The sequence below is a fragment of the Phodopus roborovskii genome, unplaced genomic scaffold (genome assembly GCF_943737965.1).
Source record: "Phodopus roborovskii unplaced genomic scaffold, PHOROB, whole genome shotgun sequence".
Classification (NCBI taxonomy): Eukaryota; Metazoa; Chordata; class Mammalia; order Rodentia; family Cricetidae; genus Phodopus; species Phodopus roborovskii.
In genome coordinates, this window is record NW_026125554.1 from 747256 (window position 1) to 761434 (window position 14179).

A 14179-nucleotide genomic window follows, 5' to 3' on the forward strand; every position below is an offset into this window, starting at 1 on the left:
CCTGAAACCTATATAGTGGAAGGAAAAAACCTACTTTCCTGAACTGTTCTCTGACTTCCACACATGTATACACTAAATGAGTAAATAAATGTAAGTTTATTTTAAAGCCAGAGAGTAGGCATGCAATCGACAAGAGCAAGGAAAATGAGACAGCCGGTAGGGCTACTACGCCTTTAAGACATTAAACTCCTCCCCTAGGGGCGTGGCTAAGGCCAGAGCCTTGAAAAATAAGCACAGAGGCGGGGATTGATAACTCTTCCTTGTGATTGGTGAGATTCTCGGGCGGTGGCACCTGGGCGCGCCTGCGCACCACACATACTCCCGCCCCTCAGACTTGGGGGCGTGGGGGGGAGAAGCCAGCAATCGCTGTAATTGGCTCTCGCGCAGGTCCCGCCCTCCAGTCGAGGGCTGTCACGTGACGCGACGGCTGGGGCCTCCCGGCGCGGGGGACGCTAGTGGCCAAGATGGCGGCAGAGCTGGTGGAGGCCAAAGTGAGTGAGAGGCGGTGGCGCGGGCCGGGGCGGCGGGTGGCGCGGTGCGGACGGCGCCTCGCAGCTACTTTGGAGGGCGCAGTGCGGGCTGTGGTGGTGCGGGTCGGTGAGGGTTCGACCGGGACGCAGGCTGAAGCTGCGGGCGGGGTGGGGGGGCGGGGAGACCGGGGGCGGGGTCGCCAGCTCCCTCTTCGGAGTGTCCCCACCGTCTCCTGTCATTCCATTTCCGACCAGAGCTGAAGGTCCCTACACGGCTTTCCCGGTGCAGGCACTGTCCCTTCCTTTGGGACAGCTCCATTGGGACAGACCTGGGAGGGGTCCCTCTGTGGTCTATCTCTCAAGTCCAAGGAATACAGAGAGGGACTTCTCCATCCTGTCTCTAAAGCAACGAGGACTCAGGTCCGTGTCCCCGCATCATTCCTCCCCTATGGGATAGCATGGGGAAAGTCTGCAGGGAGGGAGTGCCACAAGCCCTCTGATTCTCAGGGTCCCTATGACACCTCTTCCTACTGAATAAGTCAGACTACAGACTCAGTCCAACTGTGAATGAATGAGGGTTCATGTTGGAGTCTCCGAGACACTCCTTCCCCCATCCCCACTGGAGACACTTGCCTATTTACACACTGGCTGTCCCTTTGCCTTCCCTGTCCTCCTGGCTTGTTACTTTGGAGTCTTGGGAAGTTCCCCTGCGCTGTTTCAAGTCCTGTGAACCAGTCCCTGGTTCCCTTCTGGGGGTCAGGTCAGCTATGGGGTACCTCATTCTCCAATAATTCAGTCTCTCTGTACCCCACCTCGAACCTTTACGTCCTGGTGAATCGTGTAGGGTTTCACTGCTCCCTGGCATGGCCCACAGGACCCACCACCCTTTGTTGTTCCACAGCTTGGTCCTCATAGGATCCCTTGATTTACCAAGGGAGGATTTCTTAGGTCTGTTCCTGCCATTTCTGCATTGAGGCCCCACTAAACCGCCTTGAGACATGGCTCAGCAACGCTGCCATCCAGTGCTGTCCTGTCTCCCAAGCCAAGGATTCAACCCACTTGTCTCTCCCACAGTCCGCCTCAGGCATCTTCCCTCCTATAAGGTCATAACTTGTACCCCTTTATTCCTGGTTCTATTGTTACATGGCTCTTCCCTCCTCACTTGGATCTTTAGGGTTATTCTAGAGGCTCTGATTAAAAAGTGTGCCCTTCTCTCCCCCATTCATTCACCCACAATGTACACCATATACAGACGGGATTTTGGGACCCTCAAGATGGGAACATGTGAACTATGCAGGTCCCAGGCCCAGTCTTACTGTTTGAAGTGCCCCTCGTAGCATTCTGGAGCATTGGGGTAGGCTAAGCCTCTGTGCCTATATTTTCCTCAATGGCAGGGACTCTGGCCCCCCTCTGCCTAACCTGCTGGATCCCCAACCCTACCTCTGTTGAACTTGACCCTTCTTTGAAGGTCTAATGGCGAACTAACGCAGGTCCAGGGAAACCCCTGTCATAACCCCTCACAGTGCCTTGAATGTGATGGAGACACCACCATCCTTCCAGTAGCTTTCCTTTAGTCTGTCTTTTGGAGTACAATGGGCTTGTGGAAAGCAGTCATGGTGTTTGTGGATGAATGCACCATTCAGAGTTCCCTGCTGCAGGCATCGGTGCTACTACCTTCATCCTTTGCCCCTGTCTCGGGTCTCAGCTTTCTGAAGATTCTGGGACAGTGACACAGCTGAATGCAGCCACTTCTGCTGCCTGGGCTGTTGCTTCTCAACGAGAGCCCCAAACTGAAGAGACTGGAGCTGTTTATAAACCCAGCCCTGGTAGCTTGTGCCAGGGCGGGAAGTGCACTCTGGGCGATGGATGGAAGCTTCTTCCTGTGCTCCTGTCCTGGTGCCCTGCTGTCCCTAGCAGGCTGCCCAGGGCATAGCAGCTGCTGAGAAATCCGACCCAGACCATATGGCAGCGACTTGACCACTGGGATACTTGCCATCCGTCCTAGGTGACAGGACTCCTGGACATCTGCCAGGGCCACAAAGCCCCCTGGCTCTGGTTGGATCCTTGTGGCCAGCTCTCACTTCAATGTAGCCCTCTCTTCTGGAGTTTTTTTCTAGTACAAATGTGCTAACTACATGTTGTGTATGCTGCATGGCCCAGCATGAGGTAGGAACCCAGCAAGGCAACATCCAGGAGTCCCTGGAGAGTCAGGGCTCCTCAGCAAGAAGTCTAAGAAGTCTGGTAGTCACTGGGCCAAATTCCAGCCCAGCCCATTGTACTAAGAGGCCTTAGGTCATGCTGTAGTACCTGGCACCCCAAGTCCCAGGTGATTTTGGGGGCTCCTTGGGACACTCCTCTTGCCCCCAAGGGCCAAGTGCCCCCAAATGGAATGGATCCCTGGGGTTGGGGCCTCTGGCCTGGTTGGGTGGGCTTTTTGTGTCTTGTAGGTTTCTTTGGGACTCATGGCCTGAGTTAGCTGCCTGTGTCCCCACCTGCCACTTGGGCCATCAGTCAGCCCCATGGAATTCCCTTTCTACCTCCAATTTGCATTTAGTTCAGGCCAGCAGCAGAACTTAACACAGGAGGTCTCAAAGCCTGGCTGGCCTATCTCCCAGGGATGCTTGGGCCTTCCATCTGTAAGGAACTGCCATGCCTAGGTGTCAGCTGTTGTGAGTGCAGGCCACCCACCCAAGGGCCCGGGACCTACTCTGGAATCCCCTGCTCTAGTTGTTGTCATTTCATCTGAGGGACCATGATAGATCCATCCATGGTCCCCTCCATCCTCTGACACTTTGTTACCAGCTTGCACACTGACCTGTGCATCTGCTTGGTTTCAGGGACCAGCTGTTCTCATGTAGACTTATTCTGCTCCTGGGAACCCTGAGTGGGTCCTGGGGGAACATCTTGCATGGCTAAGTGGAGACCAGGGATGGGGTCCAGGACACCTCACTGTAAGAACGGTCCTCATCCACAGTGCCCTGGGGGCCTGGCCTCAGGCTGGCAAGCCATCCCTAGTCTGAGTCAGCACACATAGGAAGTTGGTTAAAGAGGGTTTCACCAATGCTCAGTCCTGACACCTCTTCTCTAGTAATACGGAGCTGCAGCCATGCACCTGCCGTGGCCAGGGTGGGTAGTCCTTCTGTTTCATGTATGTCTCCCACCAGAAGAGGAGAGTTGAGGTCAGGGAGGAGGCTGTGTGTAGGGTGGTGGTGGGGTTCCGGTAGCTGCCACCAAGGCAAGTTAGAGGTTACCTGCTGAGAATTGCTGTGTTTGCCCTTCCATAGAACATGGTGATGAGCTTCCGAGTGTCAGACCTGCAGATGCTGCTGGGCTTTGTGGGCCGCAGCAAGAGTGGGCTGAAGCATGAGCTGGTGACCAGGGCCTTGCAGCTGGTGCAGTTCGACTGCAGCCCCGAGCTCTTCAAGAAGATCAAAGAGCTATATGAGACACGCTATGCCAAGAAGAGTGTGGAGCCCAGCCCACAGGTGCCACGGCCTCTGGACCCCCTGGCTCTGCACTCCATGCCCAGGACTCCCTTGTCAGGGCCCACCGTGGACTACCCCGTGATGTACGGGAAGTACTTGAATGGACTGGGACGCCTGCCCACTAAGACCCTTAAACCAGAAGTGCGTCTGGTGAAGCTGCCCTTCTTCAACATGCTGGACGAGTTGCTGAAGCCCACTGAGCTGGGTGAGTGGTGGGTATCGGCTGGGGGATCCCCACAGTAGGCTCAGCCACTCAACTGTGCCACATGACCTAGTGCTTAAAATACATGCCACAGGGAGGCATGGCAGCTCATATTGGCCATCTCAGCACTTAGGCAGGAGGATGGTGAATTCTGGCCTAGCTTGGTCTACAGAACTAGTTTCAGGACAGCTAGGCTACACAGAGAAACCCTGTGTCAAAAAAAAAAAAAAAAAAAAAAAAAAAAAAGCTATGCGTGGTGGCAAACTCTAGTTATCTAGTTTGGGAAGTGGACTCAGAAGGATGAGGAGTTCAAGGTCACCAAGGTATGGTGAGTTTGAGGCCAGCCTGGGCTACATGAGACCCTAGCTCAAAAGAAGAAAAGCAAATGTAAATGGAGCTCACCACTGTGTTCTGAGCTGTCAGGTTATCAGGCAGCAGAGACCCTCAGACCACCATTCTGTGGGGATGGAGAAGGCATCCCGTGCTGCTTGTGGTATAGAGTAGGGTCTGCCTTGAGCTGTTTCCCTGGCAGGCCTGATAGGCAGGAAGTTCTGGCCTTTTAATGGGCCCTCATCTAGGACCTGGGGCTTTCTCAGGTACCCAGTGTCCCAAGAGACACTCCCTGTCTGCCATTGTCCGCCCTACCTGCCTCTGTCTAGAGTACAGAAGCTGGGCCCCAGTACTTGGTAGGCTCCAAGATGGGCAGTTGCTTCTGTCACCCGCACCCTGCCTGTGGCCTGCTCTCAGGGGACTTCCATTCCACTCCTGCCATCTTCCTGGGTGGCACCCTTCTGCTGTAGGCCACGTCCCCTTTGTCCTGTGACTTGGCAGTATGGTGGGGGTTAAATTGTGCCTCTGCAAGCACCTGAAGAAGGATGGCACATAACTGGCTCTACTCTGTGGCCTTCTCTGAGGGCTGCTTCTGTGACCCAAAGCCCTACCCCCTGGCTTGCCCTCCTTGACACCCATGGAGCTGAAGGGGTCTCATGATAGAACCTTCTGGCCTGGCCACCGTCCCTTCCTGCCCTGCCTCTTCCCCTTAACCACCCCCCCTCCCCAAGGTCTCCATAGCCCTTGGCAGCTTAGGACCAAGCTGACTGACTAGGTATCTTCTTGAGGATGATCCAAGTGCCAGTAGATTGGCCCCGGCCACCCAGCCCGCATAGCAGGTTTCCTTCCTGCAAAGCAAGCCAGCTCTCAATCTGCCCCACAATGCATCACTGCCCTGAACCCCTAGGGACCCTGGTCACCTGATCTCTTGGATGCGTGCTCCCCTGTCTACACCAGCAGCTTGAACAAAGAGGAGTAGCCTGCCCTGCCTGCTTCCCTGCCTGGGCACCCCCTTCCCTGGGTCCCATACCCTGAGGGATTGCTGGAAGGTAGCTCTGATCTTGGGCCTAAGGCTGAGATCCCTCAAGCTCCAAAACCCAGGATTTCACATGCCTGCCCTGCTCTGGCCTGGGCCCTCCCCAACACAAGCTTGTGATGCCAGTTCACAGTGGCCAGCCCTTTGCCCAGGCCAGAATGAGCCCATGCTCCTGTATGAATCCCCTGGAAAATGCCAACTGCTCAGCCTGCACCACCAGGCAGACAGAACCCATAAATCACCCGAGCAATTAGAGGGGGAGGGAGGAGGGCCACAGACCAGCTACAGACCAGAGCATACTGACAGTCCACTTAAAGAAGGCTGGTGACCAGAGAGGGTAAGGGGTTCATGCAAGGACATACAGCAGTCTGAACTGTTCTCCAGGCTACACCCTGCACTCTTGTCTGCAGGGGCCCTGTGGGTTTCTCTCCATCCCCTGGCTAGGCAGGCCCAAGGCAGCAGAACTGACTGAGGACTCTCCCGTCTGTGCCCAGGGCAGAAGTGAGAATGGTGCAGGTCTATGGAGAGGGATGCGTCTGTCACCTGTCCCCCTACCCCAGGGCTGCGTAGCTGTCGGACTTCTTGGGAAAGGTTTCAGGTGGAGCTCCTGAGACTTATCTGGGCTGAGTGAAGCGCTGTGGGAGGAAGGAGTGGTAGGCCTGGACCAGAGGAGGTGGCCAGGGTTGTGACCCCAGGTCCCTGGGATGCAAGCCTCTTCACACACTGCACACAAGCCATCTCCCCTTGCTGTGCATATGAGTCTGCTCCTTGGCTACCAGGGAAGCCTGCTGTTGTTCTTGTTTAGTTGATGTAGTTTTTATGGCAGGGCTAACAAACAATGTAGCTGCGGCTGGCCTGGAACCAGTGGCTCTCAGCCTTCCTAACATAGTCCCTCAGCTGGGCGTTGGTGGCGAACACCTTTAATCCCAGCACTCGGGAGGCAGAGGAAGGCGGATCTCCTTGAGTTAGAGATCAGCCTGGTCTACAAGAGCTAGTTCCAGGACAGGTTCCAAAGTCACAGAGAAACCCTGTCTCCAAAACAAAACATAGTCCCTCATGCTGTGGTGATTCCCACCATGAAATTATTTTGTTGCTACTTCATAACTGTAATTTTGCTACTGTTATGAATATGTTTCCTGGTGGTCTTGTGTGACCCCTGTGAAAGGTTCAAATGACCCCCGAAGGAGTCATGACCCTCCCCACCAGGTTGAGAACCATTGCTCTGGCATCACCCTTGCAGTGCTACGATCACAGGTCCCACCGCATAGCACTTACTGACTGTGGGCAGGCCTGTCCAGTTCCAGAGCCCCCAGTGCTCTGCCCTTCACATCTCCATTATAGTTTCCTCCCCACACTGCCTTCGTCTGTTTTCATCTTTTGCATGATTTGTATGTGTGTGTGTGTGCCATGTTTTGAGGCAGGGTCTCAGGCGTTATCTAGCCAAGACTGACCTTGAACCTCTGGTCAACCTATTTCTACCTCCCCAGTGTTGAACTGACAGTTATGTGCCACTGTACCTAGCATCACCCTTGCTCTCTGATACCCAATTCAGGTCACTGATTTGGAGCAGACGAGCAGCACAGGTGGGCATACAGCCCTTGCTCTGTTCCTGCACACTCCAGTGGCATGGGCTACATCCTCACCCAGCCACCCAGCCCTGAGTCCCACAGTGCTGTCCCCAGTGCTGGTCTCCATGCTGTCCTGACTCAGGACCCCCTACATGGCAGGCTAAGGTACTGTCAGGGAACTGGAGTTTATGGCAGCCATGATAAACACAAGCTCACCATGTTGTCCTGTGACAGTTCCCCTGAAGCATGCTTGGCTCCCACTGTTTGCCTTGGCCCCTCCTGGTGCAACAAGCTAGGCCTGAGTTAAACACCCATCACTATAATCCCTTGTGAGGCTGCCTGAGACTAAGACAGTGACACAGTGTGGCTGTGGTGTTGAGGGGTACCCAGTGCTGGTTCTGGTCACCTTGTGTCTCTACTGGGTAGCCAGTGCCCATGTGCAGGGCCTGGGTGTTTTCTTCCAGGCCTTGAGTGCCCTGTCTGTTTCCTGCCTGCCCTGTTGGGTTTTCGTGATCACCTGGTATTTTTGCCCCACCTCAGGCATGCTGGGGTTGGTGGCTGTGGGTCCCTCAGCAGCTGTGCTTGCACTGTCTAGTCAATGGTGTGGAGGTCTGCCCGTAGCTCATGCTGCAGTGGCCCAGAGAAAGTGAAAGTTGTTGATGGTCGGGGCAGGGGGAGCAGGGCTTCTGTGTGTGTAGCCTAGGCTGGCCTTGAGCTCACAGCCAGTCCTTCTGTTTTTTGGGTTGGTTTTTCTGGACAGGGTTTCCCTGTGTAGCCCTGGCTGTCCTGGGATTCACTCTGTAGACCAGGCTGGCCTTGAACTCACAGAGATCCATCTGTCTCTGCCTTCCCAGTGATGGGATTAAAGGCTTGTTCTACCACAGTCTGGCAGTCCTGTAGTTTTAATCAGGTTCTCAGGAGGTTTGCAGGTTCAAGGCCAGCCGGGTTAAAAAGTGGGGAAAAATGGGTGGGCTGTGGGTACAGAGGCCCTAAGACAAAGGTGGGCCTGGTTTGTAAGGCCACGAGTTGTTCAGTTCCCAGCTGCTACTGCTAAAGAACCTTTGCCCTCAGTATCTTAGACAGGCCACTGCTCTAGGGCCTGACTGCTGGACAAGGGGGCAGAGGCACTGTTGGGGAATCCTCTGTGGCCCCTTTGAGCAGCATAGAGTAGGACAAGCCTCAGTTGGCTGCTATGGTGTGGGGCCCATCCCCTGTACCACAGAAGCCTCCCAGGAGGCTTCCGACCTCCTGCCTAGCCTCTGCAAGCTCAAGTGCCTGCCATGGCACTGCTGCTCCCTCCCTACCCTCCCTCAGGGTGGTTTCTCCAGGCTAGACAAATGTGAGTGTGCCCAGGTAGCCCTGAGCTCCCGCTCCTTCCCTCAGGCCCTCAGCTACACAGCAGTGGTCCTCACTCACTCACTGGCAGTGCCTGTGGCCAGATAGGGAATGCCACCTGACAGGGACAGGGGTTGGTCCTGCAGTACTAGGTGGAGCTCGGGCCTGCTCCCCGCAGCTGTGCCCTTTTGCCTCAGACTGGCCTAGACCTGAGGCTAGGTTTGAATCCAAGACCTTTCTTCTTCAGCCTCTTACATACTAGGGTGGCTGGTGTGTACTTCAAACTGCCTCCTCTCCCTTGGAGGAGGCTGTGTCACATGAACACATGGAGTTAGAGCACTTTGCTGAGGAAGGGACTGGGACCTCGTACACCTTGGATCAGCAATCCGCCTAGGAGCCACGATGACTGATGGAGACTGCAGATGAAGTGCCTTATGCCTTTGGGATTCCCAGCTCCAGAGGGACCCAGATGGCAGTGGTGGGGCCCGCGTGTCCTCTGAATCCCAGGCAGCAGTCTGGCCTCTTGCCCTGTGGCTGGGGAGCTACAGCCAGGTGCCCTGACCCATGTGTGTTTAGTCCCACAGAGCACGGAGAAGCTGCAGGAGAGCCCGTGCATCTTCGCGCTGACACCGAGGCAGGTGGAAATGATCCGCAACTCCAGGTGTGCTTGCCCACCTGTGCTGGGCTAAGACAGTGGGGCCCTGCAGCCTCATGAGCACAGCTTTCCCACATCTACCTCCTCCATGCCAGAAGCTCCCCAACTACATGCATCACAGATGTCACCAGGGCCCCTTGGGCAAAATGGATATGGGTGAACCTGTGGAGGTGCTTAGTGAAGCTCTGACCCTCTGGACTGTCCTGGCCATTGCCTGCCTTGCAGTCAAGACTATCACTGCCCCATTTGTCAGGACAGAGGTCAGGCTGGGATGTGGGCCAGTGGCACTGCTCTCCTGTGTCCACTCACTTACCTGGTGATCATCAGGAGGGCTCTCTGTGCGGTTTGCACTGCCCACTGACTGCTGCCTTGTACTCTGTCCACAGAGAGCTGCAGCCTGGAGTGAAAGCCGTGCAGGTGGTGCTGAGGTAAGAGAGATGCCCTAGCCCAGCCTCTCCTGTGGCAGGCCATCGCTCTGCACATACAACCCCATGCTGCCCACCCCTGCACCTCCACCATTGTTGGCACTTGCACATACTCTTTCCTCTGCTGCTTGTCTTCACAGCCCCCCTGTGTCCCCATGTGCCCCCACAGCCCCGTGTCCCACTGTCTCCCCAGGATCTGTTACTCTGATACCAGCTGTCCACAGGAGGATCAGTACCCACCCAACATCGCTGTGAAGGTTAACCACAGCTACTGCTCAGTGCCGGTGAGTGAGGCCACAGCAGCCTGGGGAGTGGGTGACACGGACGCAGGGAGGAATGGGGACCTGGTGGGGCTGAGCACAGCTCTGTCCACAGGGCTACTACCCGTCTAATAAGCCTGGTGTGGAACCCAAGAGGCCCTGCAGACCCATCAACCTCACCCATCTCATGTATCTTTCCTCGGCCACCAACCGCATCACTGTCACCTGGGGTAACTACGGCAAGGTAAGCACCCTGCACCCAGCACTCCATCCACCTGCACCCAGCACCCATCATCCCACGCTCATCCCATCCACCCTGCATTCAGTACCTGATGCTGCAGCCGCTCTGTCCACAGAGCTACTCCGTGGCGTTGTACCTGGTACGGCAGCTGACCTCCTCAGACCTGCTGCAGAGGTTGAAGACAATTGGTGTGAAGCATCCAGAGCTCTGCAAGGCACTGGGTGAGCACCAGGGGCTCCGGGGCCTGCCTGTGCCTGGCAGGACCTGCTCTGTCCCAGGTTGTACAGCACCCATGCTACATGTAAGGTGGCGGAGGGATTTGGAGCAAAGATGATCAGCCTGGGTTCAAGGTTCTACTCAGGGGATTCTGGATCTTGATCTGGGAGTTTAGGGGTCTGGTCTGTGGGCTCAGAGCCTTATGGTTGACAGGCAAACCTCTTGCCTCCCACAAATCGGGGAGCAAGGGCAGGTGGGCACACTGGGAGGAAGGTGATGCATGAGATTTAAGGCCAGGTTTTGTATACTTACTTGTGACAGTTGATTTTTTTGTTTGTTTGTTTGGTTGGTTGGCTGGTTTTGTTTTTCTAAGACGGTTTCTTTGTATAGATCTGGCTATCCTGGTGCTTACTCTGTAGTGGGCTGGCCTCAAATTCAGAGATCCACCTGCCTCTTCCTCCACCTACCAAGTGCTGGGATTAAAGGTGTGGACTCCACTGCCTGGCTGTGACAAGTTTTTTTTTTTTTTTTTTTTTTTTTTTTAAGACTGGACAATGTGGTTGTGAAAGACAGAGCACCTGCAGCAGCAGCCCACCCATACTTGGCTGATGGGGCCCTCATTGGCCCTGCCATTTCTTTGCAGGAAGGCCTGAGCCGCCTGGGCATCTAAGACTGTTGTTCCTCCCATTTGGGGTTGGCCAGGCTGGGTTCTGGCCTGTTCTGAGTAGGGAATGCCTCTGATCAAATGTCCCTGTGATATAATGACGTCTTGGAGGCCAAGGCCTCTGACCAGGAGGAGGTAGCCCAGGCCAGCTGGGGTTGCTCATACCTGGAGAGGTGAAGGCATGCTTTGCAGGCTAAGGCCACCAACTCTATTGTTTGGTAGCCAGGGTGGGAACAGCAGAGTTATAGGTGCATTGTGTCTGTGCCTGGGCTGAACCTGGTCAATGTCCCTTAAGCTGCAAGGCCCCTGTGTGGAGTGCATCAGGGTTTGTGGGGCTCAGGATGTTGGAAGTGACACCCGGGCAAGGTACTCAGGAACTGCAGGCAGAAGGATCTGACTAGAAGGAGATTTGGAGGCTAGCCTGGTCTATATGAGTCCTGCAGCCTCCTGCAGCTGTGGAAGGGCCCCGCCCTCTGATGCTCCTCATCCCTTTGTCACCTCACAGTCAAGGAGAAGCTTCGCCTAGACCCTGACAGTGAGATCGCCACTACTGGAGTGCGAGTGTCCCTTATCTGCCCAGTGAGTCATCCCCCCATCTGTCCCCAGCTACTCGGGTGGTCAGTTGCTTGTGAGACACTGTCCTTACACCCTGTACTTTCCCTCACAGCTGGTGAAGATGCGGCTGTCGGTTCCCTGCCGTGCAGAGACCTGTGCGCACCTCCAGTGCTTCGATGCTGTCTTCTACCTGCAGATGAATGAAAAGAAGCCCACGTGGATGTGCCCTGTGTGTGACAAGCCCGCTGCCTATGACCAGCTCATCATAGATGGGTGAGTATGACCTGGGCTCTGTTGTGGAGGGAGGGCCAAGCCAGGCTCTGCACTGGAAATACCAGCTGCCTGAGCTGCCCCACCAGTTGGGCCTGTGGCCTCCGTTACAGGACTTGTAGCCTTTGCTGTGGAAAGGGTTATTGTGTCTTAGCTTCATTCTGCCTGAAGTCCCCTCTGCCTGTGACCTTGAGGTCCCAGTCTTTGCAAGTGACCTCCCTATGGAGGCAACAGGCAAGAATCTGCCCCACATCACATATGGAGGGAGGGTCGCACTTCGCCTTGGGACAGGTCAGCTCTCCACTCCAGACACTGGGTCTGCTGTACAGTATACCAGAGACTCCTGGCAGGTGCCAGCCACAGCTATATATCTCTAGAGCCAGCATAGGTGGCCAGGGTCCTCAGAACACTTGCCTGGGCCCCTGGTGTCTTCTACCTATCCTTGGGCTTAGCTGAGGAACTTGAATGTGTCCCCAGCAGACCCTGCCGTGCTCCCGATGAGGAAACTGAGGCTTGGAGGCAGCCAGCAGCCCAACTCCTTCAGCTTGCAGATGGCCAACTTTGCCTTGGGTCCTTGCTGGATGGGGCACTTCCCTGGCGAGCTCTAGCATTGGGTGGAGTGAGTCCTGGGCATGTGGACTGGGCTCAATTGCTCTCTGTTCTCGGCCAGCTGTGGTCCTCCACCCCAAGCTCTCCCTCGCCCTGGGCTCTGGGCACACAGCATCGGTATCGGGCTGGCAGGCTCAGCAGGTGCTTCTGCCCTTGGTGGAACCCAGTGCCACCACCCTGATGTGGTCAGGGGGTTTCCTGGAGGAAGACTCCGATTGGTAGCCAACAAGGCCACTCCTCTTGTGACCCCAGCCCTGGCCTGTGGGAAGTTAGTGAGCTCTGGACAGACCTCAGGGCCCCAGAGGGTGTGTAGCAGTTGTCCAGGTATGTGGGCTGCAGGCAGTGAACTCTGCCCGAGCCCAGCCTTGTCCGCCCTGCTGTTCCTAAGGCTGCTGTCAAAGATCCTGAGTGAGTGTGAGGATGCAGATGAGATCGAGTTCCTGGCGGAAGGCTCCTGGCGCCCAATTCGTGCTGAGAAGGAGCCCAGCTGCAGCCCACAGGGCCCCATCCTGGTTCTCGGTGAGTCCCAGCATACCACCCTGGCAGCCACACCAACTTCCCCAGACTGTTGGCTGAGCACTGTGTCTGTCCCTGTCCCTATAGGCACCTCTGACGCCAACGGCCTCCCACCGGCCTCCAGCACCCCTGGCGTGGGAGGCAGCTTGGGCAGCGCGCTGGGCGGCGTAGGCAGCGGGGCAGGGGCAGTGGGCGGCCTGGAGAACGGGAAGCCTGGCGCCGATGTGGTGGACCTCACACTGGACAGCTCGTCATCCTCAGAGGATGACGATGAGGAGGAGGAGGATGAAGAGGACGACGATGAGGGCCCCCGGCCGAAGCGCCGCTGCCCATTCCAGAAGGGCCTGGTGCCCGCCTGCTGACGCGCCGGCCTCCCCTGCCCATCCCTCCCCAGCTCCTGGCTCCCATACCTCTGGACTCTCCCCTTGGAGGGATTTAAAACAAAAAAACAAAAAAACAAAAAAAACAAAAACAAACAAAAAAAAAAACAGTAAAGTGACAAAAAATGAGAAAAGTACAAAAACGAGAAAAAACGAGCAAATCAACACTTACACAGGCCGGCAGCTTGCGCCCCACCTCCTGGAGCAATCCCCGTGGGGCCCCCACAGGAGGGACCTTGGACACTGGATGGGCGACCGGCTGTGTGGCTGTTTCTGCTTTTTCCTGCATTGAGGCCGAGCACGGAGCGCTGGCCCGGCTGCGTATTTAGTTGAGAAGCCATGGTGGGGCGGCGGGCCGGGGACAGCGGCCACAATGTGCAATAACGTGGTGTCGCGGACCCGCGTGGCGTGGGGGGGTGTCGTTTTCTAGCCAGCTACCTCGGTAACTCCAATTCATTCAGGTTCACTTCCCCACTGGGCGGCCCTGCGGTGGGCTTGGGGCTCCTTGGCTGCCTCCCTACCTTCAGGAGCCTTGCTCTTCACCGTCTGCCGTCCTCCCCACCCGACTGTCAGGAAGCAATACCGGGTCACCGGAGCGGCGGCCTGGCGGTGTCTCCGCATGAACTCGCTGGGAGGCCGGGGCCCTCACCAGCCACGCGGCACTCTTTTCTAATATTTGTATTCTAATTTAATTGTTTTTTAAAAATGCAAATAAAAAAAAAAAAGTAGCTGGTCTTCACTATCTGTGGTTTTTCTGTAGCCCAGGCTAGCCTGCCCAACTCTAGGAGCTGAGAGCTGGAATAGCCTTGTTGGGTAATGTCACTCATTGTCACCAGAAGGCCCATCAAAAAGTTAAACATGGGCAGGCAGACCCCTGAGTGAATACCTACCCACTCAGAAACTGTCTACAAAATGTATGGAAAATACACACTGGAGTACTACTGGATGCTCAGCCAGAGCAA

General features: G+C 55.9%; 1 protein-coding gene across 3 annotated transcripts; it reads left to right on the forward strand.

Moving 5' to 3' along the window:
- Positions 1 to 330: 330 nt before the first annotated feature.
- On the forward strand, positions 331 to 13945 carry Pias4 (protein inhibitor of activated STAT 4). 3 transcript variants are annotated; one of them, XM_051177269.1, is made up of 11 exons: positions 332 to 491; positions 3755 to 4160; positions 9003 to 9087; positions 9468 to 9509; positions 9700 to 9790; positions 9882 to 10010; positions 10093 to 10228; positions 11393 to 11466; positions 11555 to 11715; positions 12710 to 12840; positions 12925 to 13945. In XM_051177269.1, the coding sequence occupies exons 1-11, from the start codon at positions 465 to 467 to the stop codon at positions 13197 to 13199; spliced, it is 1557 nt and encodes a 518-aa protein (XP_051033226.1). In that variant the 5' UTR covers positions 332 to 464; the 3' UTR covers positions 13200 to 13945. The 3 variants fall into 3 exon arrangements, with proteins under 3 accessions (XP_051033228.1, XP_051033226.1, XP_051033227.1); XM_051177270.1 differs by having other exon boundaries at positions 10123 to 10228; XM_051177271.1 differs by lacking the exons at positions 12710 to 12840; positions 12925 to 13945 and adding an exon at positions 12193 to 12703 and having other exon boundaries at positions 331 to 491.
- Positions 13946 to 14179: the final 234 nt, after the last annotated feature.

Coding starts and splice junctions, on each gene's coding strand:
- Pias4 (XM_051177269.1), top strand. CDS start 465: ATGGCGGCAGAGCTGGTGGAGGCCAAA. Junction 9,088..9,467: donor GAAATGATCCGCAACTCCAG/GTGTGCTTGCCC, acceptor CTCTGTCCACAG/AGAGCTGCAGCCTGGAGTGA. Junction 10,229..11,392: donor AGAGCTCTGCAAGGCACTGG/GTGAGCACCAGG, acceptor GTCACCTCACAG/TCAAGGAGAAGCTTCGCCTA.